The sequence below is a fragment of the Pezoporus flaviventris genome, unplaced genomic scaffold (genome assembly GCF_033815535.1).
Source record: "Pezoporus flaviventris isolate CSIRO_AGI_PZ_B2104156 unplaced genomic scaffold, CSIRO_AGI_Pfla_v1 ptg000066l, whole genome shotgun sequence".
Taxonomy (NCBI): domain Eukaryota; kingdom Metazoa; phylum Chordata; class Aves; order Psittaciformes; family Psittacidae; genus Pezoporus; species Pezoporus flaviventris.
In genome coordinates this window covers 28,739,502-28,753,086 of record NW_026892614.1, presented here as the reverse complement: position 1 = coordinate 28,753,086, position 13,585 = coordinate 28,739,502, and the positions used below count along the sequence as shown (strand labels likewise).

The following is a 13,585-nucleotide window of genomic DNA, read 5'->3' as shown; positions in this document are numbered from 1 at the left end:
GTTATTTTCTCTACAGAAGCCTACCTTAATGCTAGGATTGCTATTCTCACTCCCCAGCTTCTTTAAAATACTGCTGCATCTGAAAAAAAGGCAAAGGAAAGAGACTCACCAGTTTCGTTCTCTTGAGATAGGTGCCCGTCAGTGTTACTGCCGCTGTCTTGGCTGCTGCCTGAACTGCTTCCTTCTTCAAAAGCAGACTGCTCCTCCTGCCTGGGTTCTTCTTGAACTGGTGATGCAGCAGGCTGCACCACAAAGGCATTAGCTCCCACTGTCTCTGAGAAGGTGAATCCAGCAGCTCCTCCCTCAGGAACCAGGCTGCCAGAGTCCATCTCGCTAGAACTGAGTCCATCTGTAAGACAATTTCTCGCCTCCTTGCAGTGTGCAAGCACAGCGTCTCTCTTAGTTGGGCTTGATGTGCTTCTGACAGTATCACTCACTTCAGCTTTTTTCTCCACTGTAAGATCTAACTGTGGAGGTGGTACAACAAGGAACAGTTTGGGTTTCTTTGAAATAGGAGGTGGTTTCTTGCTTGGCAATATGACCTGAGTCTTGTCGGGAGATGCTGGTGACCCCTGAAGAGACATGCCAGAATGGAGGTCTTCACTCTGCACTGAAGGCTCAGGTGTGTCTTCACCAGTTGTCCCCAGTGCATCAGCTTCAAAACACTTGTTTAGACCCATGGCACTCGTAGGCTTTTGATCCCTGTCAAGTGTAGGTATATTATCGGACAGAACGACAGGAGAACCCCGAGCCAGTGTTTGAACTGAATTTTTAAATGAAGTGCCTTGAGTTTTCATTTCCTCTTCACCTAAGCTGCTGCTGAGTCTTAGTGAGAGAGATGGCTTTAGGGAAGACTGAGATGATGAGCTTACAGCGCCCTTTTCCTGAGAGGCAGTTTCAGAAGCAGATTCAGGTGATGGTTCACCTTCGGTCGCTTTTTTCACAGACCTCAGCTGCACCATTTGCAATGCTTTGGTAGTTACTAAGGGCATCACAGGTCTTGATGGATCTTGCTTGTTGAGTGGCTGTTTCACTGGACTGTAGCAAGACTCTTCCTGGTTACGTTTCTTAAAAGAATACTGCGGGCATATTGTTGCACCTTTTGTTAGTTTGGGATCAAGAGGTGGTGCTGGTGGCGGGACAGCTAAAGGGAAAGTGGAAGCAGGAGGACAAGGGGAAGAGAATGAACTGATGGAGGCTTCTTGTGGAAACCATGGGACAGTCTGGGCAAAGGAAGAATTTGCATCAGCTTCTGGTGGAGGAGGGGGGAACGTGGGAGAGGCTGGCAGTGGTGACAGATCCATGACTTCTGCTGGAGGAGGAGGAGGGGGAGGAGAAACTTCAGGGCAATGTGGAGGAGGTGTTGGAAGAAGAGGTGGCAGAGGGGGAGCACCAGAATCCGGAGCAGAGCTCAGGGTGGAGTCCAGTTTCTTCACACTCACGCTCCCTTCAGTAGACGTATTTGAAGAAAGAGAAGTGGAGGAGGAAGACATGGAGAGCGAAGACAGAAGAGAGGATTTCCTTTCAGGCACTTTAGGCTTCAGCTTGGATTTTCCATTTCCTGATGATGCAGATTTTAAAATTACAGGCACTGGAGTAAGCGCAGTGGGTGTATTGGACTGGCTGGAGTACCCACTTGATGGCGATGTGACTCGGTGGGATTTCTCTGGAGAAGTGCTCTTTGGTTTGGCCAGTCCACTGGGCACTTGTGGCACAGAAGCCCTTGAGCCATCACTGAAGTGGCTGATGCTGTAATCGCTGAGAGCAGATGACGTACTGGCAGAATGAGTCACTGGGGATTTTACCTGGTCATCTGCCACAGCTGCATAGTCACTGTAGTAACCCCACTGGTCTGCATACTCTGACTTGATGCTACTTGTTTCACTCTGAGAGGGAGTGACTGTGCAGATGGAGTAGAGGTTTGGAGCAGTGGTGGACATCATGCTGCTGCTTGCGCTGACTGAGCTTTGGCTGCGGGAGCGCAACACCCAGGGATCCTCATAATCACTGCAGGGACTCTGGGAAGGGGAGCTGCCATTTTTGCATTTGAGATTCAACTGCAGAGAATGCTGAAGGGTGGCAATGAGGGTTTCATCAAGTACCTGTCCATTTGACTGGGCTTTTTTCTTGGGCATCCTTCTGAGTGAGTCTGTTCTGGATGGTGGCAAAGGCGGCTTCTTTGCCTTTTTCAGAGAGATGTTTCTTACAAGGGATTTTTCACCTTGGCCTGACTGATCATCCTGATGTTTCTTCTCCTTTCCTTCGAAGACATTTATCACACTCTCTCTGGAGTTCCCAAAACCATTAGTACTATCACAAGACACATCTGACTTCAGTCCAGAGTCCATATGCACAGAACCATAATAACCATCATGGTCTGCAGAGTACAGAGAAGTAGAATCATCTCTGACAGAAGTCCTCTCCAGGCTGCTGCTGCTCATGTTACTACCAGGAGTGGCACAACCTGATGTGGTACAAACCACCTTGTGTGAAGGAGTCTCACTGTTTTCTGCAGACTTGTACAGCCAATGCTCTGTGCTGTTCACTGCCGCTTGTGCTCGCTCTCCTGAACAGCTAGAATCACTCCTACCATCACTGTCCTGGGAAGGGTTTGGTAAAGTGAGATTGTTCCTACAGCTGTAGCCCATGCTCTGAGACCCAGCCTCTGCATTTCCAGGAGTGCTAAGAGAGACAGCAGAGTCACCAAGAGAAAGCATCATGACAGCATTAGATGGGATGGTATCTGACGTCTGTGAATGACGTGTGGAGCTACTCTCACTCCAGTTACCGCTTGAAGAATGGTGATCTTCTTTCCCACTTACTGCACTGCTGGCAACAGGATTGTCTCTTGGCTTTGGGTAGGCAGTGGAGCTGGTAATTTTATTGTCCAATGATCCAACACTCTGGGCAGCGTGAATAACTATAACTTCTGAAGAGGATGACAATGTTGCATTGGGTATGATGCTCGTTGAGTAGGTGGCATGAGGAGAGACCACACATGCTGGGCTTGCGGACTTTTCGCTATCGTAGCTTCTCACCTCTTGAGACTTTGGCCTCGACAGGGTCGCTGTCATGGAATTATTCCTCAGATACACAACACTATCATCCACTTGCAATTTGCTTATCTGGTAGGGTAAAGAGCCAGCAATGTCTTCTGTCTGCCTAGAGATGCTCTGTGTCTGCTCTAGGGACTGCAGAGACACTCTTGCACCAGCCCGAGGCAAGCTGTGAAAACCTATGTCGCTATTTTGCCGAGAAGCAAATATAACTGCAGCAGAATCACTCATCACCGACATGTTTCCAGATGAGCTCGAGAATTGAGACATCTGGGCTGCAATGCCTTGTCCTTTCTGTGCTCGTATTCTTCTCATTGAAGGGGGCACAACTTTAACTTCCTCCGTCTGGCAGCTGGTGTCCTTGGTTTCAGAGCGGTGCATAGCAGAGCGATAGCTGTCTAGTCTCCCTAGCGTGGAACAGTGATCTGGGACATACATCGAATGCCCTCGGAAATCATTTTGGCCAGTGCCAACTGCTGCAGTCAAAATAAAACAATTATTTCTTGAAGCACAAATTCACATTTATTTTCTTACTCATTTAAAACCAAAGAACCCCAGCAAACCGCCTGACTGATCCCCATGCTCTTGCAGGTTATGCCTTCTGAAAAAGAATCTGCAACAATGGATTTTGCACAGGCATCCCGTGTTTTCTGCATTTCTCTTCCCTTTTTCTTTATTACGAGGAATCTTCGGCTTACAGAATTACCTGTGTTCCTGCTGCACATTTGACACATGAAATCCTCTGTTTATGACATGGTAATAATTTCCATAGTAATCAGTTATGTCAGAAACCAAGTAGTACTGTTTTACTTCCAGTAGGCAAAGCAGCAGGCACAGACAAAGCCTGAGAAATGTGAAGTGTGTTTCCATGCTAATGCCTTGTGCAATAAAGAAAAGAGGAAGGAAATCTGAAGACTAATATGAATAATCAGATCTGCTTTTTTAAAGCACTACACTTCAGAAAACAATTTCAGGAGGTAAGGATAGCTCTCCAAGCCTTGCTGTTCATCTGAAAGGAGGCTAACACATTGGAACATGCACTGCTTTACCACAAATAATATATGTGCTCTAACAGCATTTATAAGAAGACATTATCCAGCACTGCAAAGAAAATAATTTCTCCATACAACTACTTTCTATTTTTCATTTAGGAAGAACTCCTAAGAAATGGGGAAAAGAAACAGTTAGTACTGATGGTCGTCTCATCCTCAGCATGTCAGCAAATAAAAAATAACTGTACTTTTAAAAAAGAAGTGATAATCATATATTAGCATTAAAAAAAAATCCGACTTTGAGGATAATGGAAAAACAGGTGTAGTTCAAAATACAGTTAGCACTGGGTCAGTAGAAGGGACTCCAGTGTTCTTTTAAATTTGTTTTTAATGGTAGCTGCCTTTTAAAATCACAAACCAGAGCACTGCTTTAAAATTAGTCTGTGTAAGGCTGTTGCTTTTCAATTCAGTTGCATTACTGTATAAATAGCAGACACAAACAGCAGGCGTGCTGCTGGAGATGCTTGTAAGGATGCTGCATATGTCACTGCGGGGGAAAATTGGTTGTTTCAAGTCTCCGCCTTAGCTAGTCTTACAGCAGCAGTGAAGTAACAAGCATGCCTGATATGACTGTTCCTCTTTCATATTTACTATATGGAACTGGATCAGGTATTCTTATCATGCAGCTTTAACCACCACTTAAAGTACATTTAATTATCCTTATTCTTGGCAGGCAAAAGGGGTTTTAGAACAATGAAAAGAGGGCTCTGAAAAGGCTACAGTGAAAGCAGGACACACAAAAAGATTGTTTACTTCTTTTCCCCAGGCACATAAGTAGTCTTTTAGCAGCTTGAAACCTATTTAGTTTGCTTTGTGTAGATTCTCTCACTCTCATGAAAATGTAGTCTCTTTCTGCTTCTGGTAGAGGTTTGCAGCAAAGCTAGGTACTCGGATGCTGGCAAACGTCTTGGATAATCTGAGATACTGTCAGAACAGATGGACTACTGCAGCCAACCAAGAGAGGTATTTGCATATTCTGTATACAGTTATTAAGAGCAGTAGAGTGATAAAAATAATTCAGCTTTGCTTTCCGTGTGTATTTTTTTGGTATAGAATCAGTGTGTGCCCCTTTGGTTAAGAGAGAGACAAACAACAGAGCAGACATTACAAATGTCTGTGGAACTACGACATCATTGATGACAACTATTAGCCAATTAAAAATATCCAGTAATAAAAATCTGTGTACTAAATAACCAGAGATGGGGTATTTTTTCTTCTACCACTGTAGATACACACATGCACACAAATACACACACACACACCCCCCCCCCCCCCCGAGACAGAAGGATGGGGCTGGTGGAGACTGAAGCTGTCAGCCCTACAAGAAGTATCTAACGCTGTCACATACTGACCTGTGGCTGAGAGCACCTCATTTCAGTATGCGGTATGTTTGTATTCACAAAGGAAGCTGAATGCATTCTGTTTCACAAGCAGTGTAACAGGGATGGATGGTTTATGCTTGTTTACAGTGTTACTGCTCGGGAAGGTAAATGGCAAAGTGGAACAACACTGGACTTACTAACCAACCTTCTCCTCCTTCCAAAACTAGGAGTGTTAGAATGCATTACTGGAACATGCTGTTTATGGCAAATGCACAACGATGTCCAAGATAGCAACTTAAACCTTGGCACTCTATCTGTGCCACTAAATAAAAGAGGCCAACTACTTTTTGTAGAAATGCAGTGTATTCTGAAATTACTTCACCTTTGCTTTTGGCTTCATATGTATGCACGATCTCATGCAAAGCTGTGAGAGTTTACTTCTCCTTTATAATATAGTGGTTGCTCTTTTTACAGTTCTGTTACTTGAAGAGAGACAACAGAAATGTGCAGGGAAAATGGTCCAAAAAAACTCATCTGAAGTTTGCTGACTCAAGTATTCTCTTAAAATGTTGAGGGGTTTAAGATTTTGGCGGAATTCAGGAGGGTATTGAGGAGTATTTTGTTTGCAATTTATAAATGAACTGTAAAACCCTTACTCACTTCCAGCATAACACTAAAAAGCAAGGGTTTTCAGAAATCCTTAAAATTAAGCCACCTTTCTTGGTACTGCAGCTAGAAGATGAACAATCCAATTTTAAGGGACAGCTCAAACCTTTAATTGACAATGACATTGAAAGTGCTACATTTCTCAGAAAACCCCCTACTTAAATAAATAGCAGTCAGAAGTTAAAAGATTTCTGCAACACCAAAATTTTGGAACTGAATCAGTGCTTTTAAAGAGTATCATCCACAAGTCCATCTAGCTGCAGGGGTGATGTCCAAGCAGACAGCAGCACAAAATAGGGCAGAACATGACATCAGAGTGTCCTGTTACAGATGCTGAATGTTATGAAGCCAGAAGTGGCTGCAATTTGGTGATATGATAAATGTGGCTGAAATTAATTAATAATCATCTTGTCTGCATTTTATATTATCAGGTATCCAGTAGCCCAGCAGCCACTGCTACGCCCACCACACGAGACCTGTATCTGTATTCCTTATTACTCCTTGCTATGCTGGAGAGATCTCTGAGGCAAATGCTCTTCCCTAATGCACATGTTCAGTGTAGACTACAGCAGCAAATAACAAACACCCACTATCTGAAACAAGAAAAATATGACATATTTAACAAGTCTTGCATGGAAGCACAAAGAGGTTCAAATGCACACCTTAGCTCCAAGCACTTGATCCAAGATAGGCACATACAAGTTACGCCAGTTTTCCCTGATTCTGGTAGTTACTGGTGTTGTTCATTAGAGCTGACAGGGATTGAGACTGAAGGCATATCTGATGGAAACTGAAAGTGTCTGCATGCAGTCCCTAGGGCCAGGTACTAGCTCCTAGAACACCCGTGACTGATCTGGTGGTACCAGCAGCTTGCTGCTTAGAATCAGCAGAAAGGTACTCTGCATTGAAATGAGTGTATAGAACAAGGACCTGAGAGGATATAAAGTGTGTATTGATATCACGAAGAACATGCTTGTTTCAACTAGTATATAGAAGTAATCTTTCTTCCCAAACTTCTTCTAACCACTCCTACCAGAAGCACTTGTTCTCTTGTGCCACAGGCACATTCTTAAGATCTGTTGTTCTCATCTTCTCCTCCAGCCCCACCTAGCAATCCTCTTCCAAACCTGGTGACCTGGCCAAGTCACTGGGCAGGCACCAGAACTTCCAGTGTTGCAAAAGAAATTGCTTATCTATTTTACCCTAGTACTCACGTAACAAATGATTTTTAATAGACACTCAACAAGAAACAGACATCAGTCTTACGGTAATTTTCAGGAATTTTCACTGTGCTCCATGAAGCATCTCTACAATCTCTCTGAGGGGAGAAAAGTACTGCAGAGAATCCTGTGATACCTTTCAGTACTGCCAGCTAAAAAATATCCTGATTCGTTGCATATTGTAAAGGTTATATTCCTGGCATTTCTGTCTTTCATCCCCCATTATGAAAAAGCAGACAATACGTACTCTGAATATATCTCTGGATGAATAATGCTGGAAATGTACAATGTTGAGAAACTACAGCTATAAAACCAGTATTATTTAAAATGCACAATTAGCTGTGAAATGCAGAGACACGTAACTCTCCAGATACTGTTAAAGTTGCAACTTGAAGCAGGTACAGAATTACTTTGCTTGAACACCTGGGTATTTGTGTTGTTTTTCTACAGATAATGGATATCCAGGATGCTTCTTAATTGTGGGACCTGAAACTTGAATGACTGCTAATGCTGAAGGGACTAATGGGAAAAGAATCTCAATTAAGAGTAGTCTTCAATAGAATAGCTTAGTTCCCAAAGATCAGAAGGACTTACATGCCCTCATGTTGCTGAGATGGAATTGTTTCCTCTAGGACATGTCAAAGGAGAAACTTCAACAGTCCCAAATGATCCCAGGGACACTGCTAGCTGTTGGGACAGGGCCAGTGGGGGGCTAAGCTGTGCCACAAGAAAGCAAATGAGGCACTGCCAGGTCAGGTGTCAGTCATATCCATTCTAATGACTGATGGGAGGTCCTATAGGTGACAATTCATTATGAGCTACTGAAAATGGGAGGCAAGGGAAATGAGCTGAAGAAAAGTGTATAAGGTCAATCTGGCTCTCTGAACCCTTTGGTAAGGAAGAAAAGAAAAATGCAGATGGTGGTGGTGATGGTGGAAATCACAGAACTGTAAAGCCCCTGAACTGCACCTTAGAGTGGAGAAAAAAAAAAAAAAGCACTGAAATTATCCAAAGAAAGTACATGCATAAAACTGTAAGACACTTTTTTGAAAACCAAGAATGGACAGAAACTTCTGTTTGATTAAAGTGCCTGGGCCAAGAAGAAATAAAATGGTGCAAAACTTTATGATGGTTTCCTCTCTCCTGCTTTTGTTTATTTGGAAGATGAACTGTGGTGGAACTGAGACTCAGGTCTGGGACCTGTTCCTCCTGTAAAACAGGGAGGGAGTCCGAGACACCAGAAGCTGTCCATTGGTGTCTGGGACTGCACCGGTGCAGAGCTCGGGAGAAACACTCACACTCAGGTAATGCAGCACCTTCACAAAAAGAAAGTATCAGCCAAACCCTAGAGCACTGACACAGAGAAAGGACCATGGAAACACGATGAGAAAAGGTATTTTGCTGCCTTTATTTCATCTAGGGTGCTGGAAGGTGTGAAGGAAGCTGAAGATAACCAAGAGCCAAGAAATGTGCAAGGCCTGAGACAGGTTCTCCCAGAGAACTGATCATCCCTACTAAACTTCTGCTTGGGAATCATCTTGCCTGAGGGAAGAATGCCACTTTGCATGTCAGCTACCATCTGAAGAAGACAGCTAGAGGAGACTGATAAATGGCAACACAGAGCAGAAAAACTGAGAGCACAGAAACCTGAAGTTTCATCATCTCAAAGTTTCTTGATGTTTCTGCAGTTTTGATCCAACACTGACTCCATTAAGTATATATACATACATATATATATATGTTCTGTGAGACAATGAAGGTAATTAAGAGGTATGCAAACCTATTTTTTTTCACTGCTGTTTTTTGCAGAGAGGAATGCTCTGCCTTCTCTGCTTAGTTTGATGTCACTGCTAAATAATACTAAGAGGGTCCTACAGTTAAAAAAAACTATTCAGAAAACAACTGGTGTCACTAAACTGGTAGGCATCTCATACTCTTAGTGCATCTCAGAATCACATCTACCACATCGCATTTTATTGACAGAGCACTTTTTTACATGGGAGTTTCCAGTCTGTGCCGAGAGAATGGTTCATCGCTGGAAGACACCTGTGAAAACACAGCAGTATTACAACACTCAAAAGTAGGACTGTTTAAAGATACTTTCAGCACATGCCTCATGGGTGCAGTTAATGATTCCTTTCAGTACATTTAGCTAAATTCGATGAGGGTACCAGAGCCACTGAGCTCAGGCCAGCAATCAGCGCAGGCTTTCCCTTCTATTTGGTCTTTTTTTGTTCCAAAGGAGCCAAAGCAGCCAGGGGAGAACCCCAGCAGCTTGGCCTGGCAGAAGCTCTTCCAGGCTCTCTCACAAGAAAAGAAAACAGTTCAAGCTTGGTTGAAGCTTTGAGGTTCTCTCAAGTTTCTGCTTCTTTCTGAAGGATAAACAAGATGTAACAAGAATCTGCTGTACATGTTGGTTATTTAGCCTATGCACAGCAAATCTGGTGTACCAAGGGATTTTAATCTTTGTATAAATATTATAGCCATTCACAGCAATGCTTTAGGGGAGAAACAAAGAGATTTATTCAGCTGAAATCACAGGGAGAATGTCAATATGCACAATGCAATTGCTTGATTTGGAATTTAGTCCAGATCCTTGTTCCGACCAAATGAACTGTGGAATGTTTTAAAACAACTCATTGTTTGTTTTGGGACAGTGTAAGAGAAATAGGGAATGGATGGCTACAGAAATATTTGGGGAGTGATAGGGGAGAAAAGGTAGAAAGAGCACTGAACAAAGATGGGGAAGACTTAATTTATTCCCAGCCTTGCCAGCAGCCTGGTGGGTGACTCCATCTAAGTCACTTCACTGCAGTATGCCTGGTTTCCCCATCTATAAAATGAAGACACTGATAACTTTTCTCAAGTGCACTTTGTTTCCAGTGATGGAAAGCAGTACACTAAAAGGATGGATACTGCCGTCAGAGAGTTATCCTGGCATACACTTTGCTGTCCAGACAATATACAACCACCACGGAATCAACATGAAGCTTCTAACACAACTTCCACTGTAGGACAGATGGCTGAAGCCCCATGTGCCTGCCGGTTGTGGGCCAGGAAACTGTCCAGAGAGAGCTCTTACAGTGAGCTACTGCCAGCCCTAAAATTTCTGCAACTTAAAATAGGAGCCAAGGAAAACCTTCAAGCAGTGCAACATGAAGTGTGCTCAGCACAGAGTTGAAAGACCAAAATCAAGACCATAAAACCTGTCACCCTTAGCAAACAGGTTGGCAAAAGTCACAAACTTCTTTTAAGATATTAATTGAGCAATTCTTTTTAAGATGGATGCCATGTGCATTCTCAGTTTACTCCACTGGGTAAACTACAGTTGATGTTTTCAAGCATGAAGTGTTTTTCAACCATGAAGTAGTTACAAACATAAGCACGAAGTTTTGGAAATGCTGCCGGCAGGAAGCATTCCCCACATATACACCCAAGTACTGTTGTCACCCATTATCAAAATCCAAGTGCCTGAAAGAGTGGTGGGAAACCCACCACGTGACAAAGAGTAATGTGGCAGAAAATGTCTTCTCCATTCCCTGCCCTCGAGGTAGGTCCTACATGTGTCAAAGACAATCCCTATCAAAAACTATGACCTTGGTGTGTGTATCATTTTCAGAATACCACACTGGACTCAAGACCACTGTAACAACCATGAAAATGAACAGCTGAAACAATGCCCTGCATCAGTTTTGCATTTAAGCTGCACAAGCATTTTCAAGGAGCACAAGTCATTTCATCTCAGCTCTAGATGAGAGAAAAGCGATTTAGTTTAAGATAGAAGAGGATGTAAAAAGAATCCACCCTGAATGGATGAGAGGATGAGGGTTGTCTGCTATTACACAAACCGGCTGTAGACATGGTATCTGAACAATTAGGCTCAAAGACTTATAACAGGAGAAGGGAATCTTTGGTTAAGAATAATTCAATATTAAGTTTTATGTAGCTTTGTTTCCAGATCTGATCTTTCTTTGGTTACAAATCTATTTTATTTAACTACAGCAGGCACAAAAGAGCCTCCATCCCACAGGAGATGCCTGGCACCTCTGGACAATTCTCAGAGCAACAGTTACAAATAAATTCATTAAATGAGATACAAAAGTAGGGAAATTTAAAGCTGCCTAACTTTAGCTGTCCTAACAGGGGTTAGGGCAACAAAATTATAGATGCTAAAGGAGTACTGTTCCACTCACAAACTGTTCTTCATGTACTTGCTTATTTCTTGGCTTTCTTTGCACATGGCCCTCTAGCTCATTTCAAACCCATCCAGATAAGCTACATCTTTTTGATTCTGTTTCTGAAAAATCTCAACAAAGAACCAAGTATTGAAAAACATAAAAGAGGTGCAAAATGCAAGATAATAACACTTACTGAAATCGCCTATATATGAGACGATTCCACATGCAAAGAGCCTAAAATTATGTTCTACCAGACTGTTTTAAGAGATATTCTTCATTTACTAGAAAAAAAGAAAAAGGAGGGGGAATGTCATTTTATCTGTGGAGTTATCATTTGGGGAAAACTGAAACATCATTTTAAAAAATAAGTAAAAATGACCAGATTCACATCAAGAAGTTCTGCAGAAAGAGTCTGAAAGGTCTGCCAAAATCCAGACTGCTTCATCAGCTTTGAGTATTATGTATGCTACTAACTGTGAAATAGAACAGCCTGAGGTAGTGTAAATGGGATCGGGTAGGCATTCTTACTTTGGAATTCATGCAATAACGAATGAACCCATGTAAATTACATCCAACCAAATAACACTGATACTTAAGGGTCACCAATTACATCTAAACTGAACTGGAAAATACACGGGTTTTCAGTGTTGATGCAACTCTCAGCAGATTGGGGAAGGCATCTATAAATTCTTTTACTCCACTGAGTAATTATTTGCAAGCCAAAACGCCTGTCCACTTTGGTTTTGCTTCAGTGAACATCCTGCAAGAGTAGCCCAAATCTCCAGGAAAGCACTAAGGGCCTGAAACCTTAAATCCCTGCAGATTTCCACTGTACCAATACACCATTTTCCAAATACCCTGATCCTTTCAACAGATGGAAGTCAACAGATAAAAGGTCCTAATTTCCAGATGCACAAGATGGCAAGGGGGCACAAATATTTGGAACTGTAATAGGCTATCAGACTGTATTGGTTTCATGAGCATTGGTAATGTTATTAGTTGAGTAATGACAAGCAGTGACAATGAACAGTGTATGGAATACAGTTCTGATGAGCCATACCTAGCTCCTTTTGTATGTTGTCAGGGATTCCTGTAATAGTCTTTCTCCTTTTGACTTTCTTCGGCCGTCTTACCACCGTGTCTGTGTAAATTAGAGACCGCCGAATGCTGGCTTGGCGGTCGAAATTCTCCCCTAATACATGGTAGAACAAGCAAAGCAACATTACTTCCAAGCACGCTGACATCATGCATTTTCTTCCACTAGTTTTGTTGTAGAAATGGAAAAAAAGGCATTAATTAATGATGTTAGCTTGGTCCTACAATGAAGGTTTACACTGAAGGAAGATACAGCATATGGACACAGTAAGGCTTTAGACACACACATCTATTACACAGTACTGCAGGTTTTAAAAGGAATTTTGACTTCCTGAGCCCAGTACGGATCTGGTGAGAGAAGCTCTAATTCCACAAGTGAACAGAATTCTTGCTTTGTGGTTTTTGTGTGTTTTTTTTGTTTTATTTTGAAGAAATTAGGTGCAGAAAAAGCAAATCTGCTCATGAAAATGAAAGATCCCAATGATGACCAAATTATACAGGAACAGACACTGCTATTGGCAATAGCTATTACAGTACCTTTGCACAGCTCCACCATTAAATCACACAAGACGCTTCTTTTTCATTCCAAGTTGTTCTGGACCTGTCAAGTGTACCACATTTCTGTTGGTGATCCTTTAATGTCAGTACAAATAAGTACTACAGAGCGTGCAGAGATCAAACCTGTGGTCTCATAAATATTTTGGAGTGGAAGCTGCTTAAAATTGAAACTTTATAAATGATTATAACAATATACAATGGCAAGAACTGAAAAAATGTGTAAGTGCACGTTGCCAGACAAAGCCTTATAATGACCATGTGCCGTATCATAATGGGACCCAGAAGCACCACTATCATTAACCAGCTCTTCTTTAGGAATTCACTTTTGTTTAGAGGCTTATAATTTGGCCATTTTACCAGTAGCAAGATATAACTTGCTCTGTAGATTGTGAGCCAAGTTAATGCTCTGTCACTTCTAAAAATCTAACAACTTCCCCC

At 42.3% G+C, this 13,585-nt stretch overlaps 1 protein-coding gene across 10 annotated transcripts in view; it reads right to left on the bottom strand.

Moving 5' to 3' along the window:
- Nucleotides 1–13,585, bottom strand: part of NHSL1 (NHS like 1) — a 176,969-nt gene that overhangs the window by 6,271 nt on the left and 157,113 nt on the right. For 6 of the 10 annotated variants that reach the window (XM_061471730.1, XM_061471739.1, XM_061471734.1 and 3 more), the window contains exons 5-6: nucleotides 12,555–12,686; nucleotides 110–3,532 (exon numbers count right to left, since the gene is read on the bottom strand). In XM_061471730.1, the coding sequence (XP_061327714.1) occupies nucleotides 110–3,532; nucleotides 12,555–12,686 (3,555 nt within the window). The remainder of the gene's footprint in view (nucleotides 1–109; nucleotides 3,533–12,554; nucleotides 12,687–13,585) is intronic. The other 4 variants (XM_061471732.1, XM_061471736.1, XM_061471731.1 and 1 more) reach the window with 3 other exon arrangements.